Source organism: Loa loa (assembly GCF_000183805.2).
Source record: "Loa loa unplaced genomic scaffold supercont3.532, whole genome shotgun sequence".
Lineage (NCBI taxonomy): Eukaryota > Metazoa > Nematoda > Chromadorea > Rhabditida > Onchocercidae > Loa > Loa loa.
The window spans coordinates 16,871-21,266 of record NW_018108712.1 but is presented as its reverse complement, the minus strand read 5'-3'; the positions used below and the strand labels follow the sequence as shown (position 1 = coordinate 21,266).

General features: G+C 23.9%; 1 protein-coding gene across 1 annotated transcript in view; it reads left to right on the top strand.

Moving 5' to 3' along the window:
- Positions 1-840: 840 nt before the first annotated feature.
- LOAG_18791 (hypothetical protein) overlaps positions 841-4,396 on the top strand; it is a gene marked incomplete at both ends in the record, with an annotated part of 5,403 nt that continues 1,847 nt past the window's right edge. The window contains 3 exons of the mRNA XM_020451453.1: positions 841-1,029; positions 3,040-3,113; positions 3,836-3,935. Of these exons, the coding sequence (XP_020304761.1) occupies positions 841-1,029; positions 3,040-3,113; positions 3,836-3,935 (363 nt within the window). The remainder of the gene's footprint in view (positions 1,030-3,039; positions 3,114-3,835; positions 3,936-4,396) is intronic.

The following is a 4,396-nucleotide window of genomic DNA, read 5'->3' as shown; positions in this document are numbered from 1 at the left end:
TAGTATATATATATATATATATATATATATATTTGGGATATTTAAGGATGTATATATTTGTGAATCAATAATCTATAAATATGCATACATTCAGGAATTAAATATCTTGTAGATAGATATATATCCTGAATTAAATATCTGACCGAGATATACGTATCTGTCATTGGTTGAATTCATTTGATTTGTCACATAAATATGAATGTAGCGCCGGCATTTGATGCTCATATATCAAAACGATCTTGTGCAATTAACGCATGATGTATACATATATTGTGAAGTCGATGAGATAACAAGTGTTGATAAGAATGACATGGTGTACTCGGTTCTTGGTTCCTTACAACGCTGTACTGATCTATCATAAAGCTTCTTCGTCTCATTCAATTGATCATTTCATTTATACATGAAACCATTTTACTAGACTAGTAAAAAAAAATTTTTTTTTTTTCTTTCACTACTTATAACTCAATGATTTATGATACTTTAGAGTAAAATTAAAACTGATTGTTTGAATTGTTGACTTTTGCTAAGTTTAAGTATTTATTTTTGACGATAAATTGTTTTTCTTTTTCTTAATATTTTAAAAATTCTACTAATCGAAATTTGAAATTAGTTAGATTGAAAAAGTTTTATTTATAAATAGTTATTGAAATATTAATTTCAAAGTTTATTAATGGTCTTAATTTATTATACTTCTTAAAGGAAAATATAATTAGTTGTGATTAAAATTATATGTTAATAGTTTTTGTTCTAATCATTTTTATGCTTATCGTTTGCACTGCACACTCATTTTAAATAGACGAATATGTATTGATGATAAAGTAGTAAAATTTTTGAGTTACAATGGAAATAGAAGAAAAAGATAAGGAAACGCTCAATGATCAACCTTACTGTTCTAATCAACAACAAATAAATGAAGAAGAGGAAGAAGATAAGATTAAGAAAGGGGAAAAGCAACCCATTGATAAGATGACTCTTCTACAACAAGCATTATCACAAGCTAGCGTTACACGAGCTAAACGTTGCAAACAGGTATCAATCATTACAATTTCTTCTTTTTTTTCTTTTTATTATAATATTTACACAGTAATAATATGTTAATTATCACTTCTTTTAATTATAGATTCTTATTTGAACATCACAATATTGTTGGACTTTATTGTGATTTGTAATTGATATTTCAGTATTATTACTTCTAATTCTTTCATAGTTATATGATATAAACAAAGAGATTTGAAAAAGAAATAATTAAGTCATCAAATTACTTTTATGACTGTCACATACTAATGTTCAATCTTTGCTTGAAAATTTTGGTATATTACAATTAGTAAGGTCGCAAAACTCTAAGTCCTTCCATTATAATTTCAATTCTTCCTGCAGATTTTAAAGCATATACATACATTAACAAAAGAAAAATTGCCAAATCAAAGTAGCAAAAGTTAAAATATCAAAGTGATCAAAGTAACATACAATTGAAATGATCAACAATTATACCATCCAATGAAATGATCATTTCTTAACAACTTTTTTATCATTTCTTTTACATCAAAAAGAAATATTTTTGCCCCAGTTCCAATAAGTATCATTTAAAGAGAGTAATTTGGCACTATAATTAAGTACAAATTTCAACATAGCAATCCTGAATACCTGATCTTCAAGAATGAAGCCAGTTTTATGAGCTGTAGTTTGTGGTTGTTTAACAATTTACTACACCATGAAGAGGAGTAGAGCAAGAAGCGGTGTAGCATCGTTAGTAATTGTATACTTCATTCTGTCTTTAAATCCCCCCCTCCCCCCCCCCTCTTCTCCTCTTCCCCCTCTTTTGCCACCCCACACTCCTCATCTTTTTCATATCTCTTCCACTTCTGATCAGCAAACACCCATTTCGTACTATTTCCATCTTAACCCACCCTCACCTCCATTAAAACCTCTATTGGCGGCACACTTTCATATCTTCAAATTATTATGTGAAATGAGTGGAACAGCTCCTAAACATACAATTATCAAAGAGATTCTTTCATTTCAAACTTCTTCAACATTTCCAAAATGTCTAAAATGAATTTTCCGAATTTTTCAGAAAATATTCCAACTAATCAGTATCGATTATTATCATTTAACACTACTATCATTGATAGTTTTGATTTATTTATTAAAATTTATCAAAATTTTCTTTATAAGTTATGTGTATTTAGATGTTTATAAAATTTCCTAATAGTTAACTTAAATATTTATTCGAAATGTTCACTGCTAGATGAAACATCTTTTCCATAATTTCACCTAATTTTTTGCTTCCGAAAATTTATAAAAAATCAATTCCGGTCAGTTATTTTTATGATTAGATGGATGAAAATTCTCGAAAATTCTCGAATACATACAATTTAATGATCATTTTGAAATGATTAATCATTGTAAACATCTAATACAATTGATTTAAATGTATAATGTATTTTTTCTTATCTCAAATATTCTTTAAAATTTCTCATGTATATATGAATTATAATTGATACAATTTTCGGAAATATTTCTTGTTAATAAATTGTTAAATTTCTATTTTATAACCTTAAAGTTCATTGATAAATTTATTAAGGATAATAATTAGGACGAAAATCACTTAATAAATTGATTTAATGGTTAAATAATTCCTAATTTTCCATCATATAACTTCCTTTTTTTCTCTCCCCCTCCCCCCTTCACTTCACTCTACTCTTCTTCTCTCCCTCCCTCTCTTTCTTCTAATTTTTAGTTGATATTATCATGGTGATGTTATCACAAATGTTTATGCTAAACTGGTTTTGAACAAATTCATATTTTATTGATACGAGAGATTGTGAATTGTACTATTTTATGACGAATAATTTAAACGAGGAAAAAATGACTTAACGAAAGTACAAAAAAAAAAATGAAAGAGAGAAAAAAATTAAATTTCTGTTATTTTGATAGCTTATTTTAACATTTGAAGATGTAAATTTTTTTCATTATATTATTATTATCAATTATTGAATTAGACTAATTAAGGAAGTTAAAAATTTCCATTTATTTTAGCAACGATTAGCATTATCAGAAATGAAGAAATGTGATAAAATCAATCAATTGCAAACCGAAAATCGCCTTTTTCAGTTCGTTTGATTTATTTGCCTAAACTAAATGGTTGAAATGAAAAAATAGAATTGCAAAGATAAGAATAAAAGGAAATATATTGTAATTTGAAAAAATTCTTAATTTAATCTTTTAACCGAAATTTCTTACCATTTGAAAAGTGATTATTCAAAAATTTTCAGGATCCACCGGAAATTTATCACTTGTGATTGAAAAATTTCCTCTAATCTTTTAATTTCAACTTTAATTTTTTAGGAAACCTAATCATGTAACGAGTTAAAAAATTGATCCTAAAAATTGTTCATCTTCTAGAATTTTCCAAATGAATGTAGTAGTGATATAATTTAATCGATGGAAAAGGTGCAAAATACATTTCCTGTGCAATAATTCAATTATTGGATTCGGATTACTTATAGCTCATTTATTTAATAATTATGTTTTATTATTATAACATACAATTATGAATACTTTTAATTTTTATCTATAACAACTGAGATATATTGTATTAAAGATCAGGAAATATGGTTGAAAATTTTCCAATAAGTGTCACTAATCATCCAATAATACTTGATCGTTACAAATAGAAGATTATTGATTAATTTTTAAATCTAATGAAAAATTACATACATTTCGAACTTTCGGGAAATTTCTTTCATGATACTTTCAAAAGTGGAAGTTAAAAATAAAACAAAGGAAATCGATCAATGGTCATATTTTTCATTTTTGCATTCTTCATTTACAGGTCAAATAGGCCATCAGAAGAAACATTTCATGAAACCAGTGAATTCATGGAAGTATGCTCATCGGCAATCAAAAATCACAAATTATTTCCTATTGTTGAAGTTAGCTTTTTCAAAAAAAAAGAAAGAGAAGAAGTTTCAAATCAGTTGAAATTTTCGAACAACTATAATAATAATAATAATAATAATAATAATAATAATAATAATAATAATAATAATAATAATAATAATAATAATAATAATAATAATAATAATAATAATAATAATAATAATAATAATAATAATAATAATAATAATAATAATAATAATAATAATAATAATAATAATAATAATAATAATAATAATAATAATAATAATAATAATAATAATAATAATAATAATAATAATAATAATAATAATAATAATAATAATAATAATAATAATAATAATAATAATAATAATAATAATAATAATAATAATAATAATAATAATAATAATAATAATAATAATAATAATAATAATAATAATAATAATAATAATAATAATAATAATAATAATAATAATAATAATAATAATAATAATAA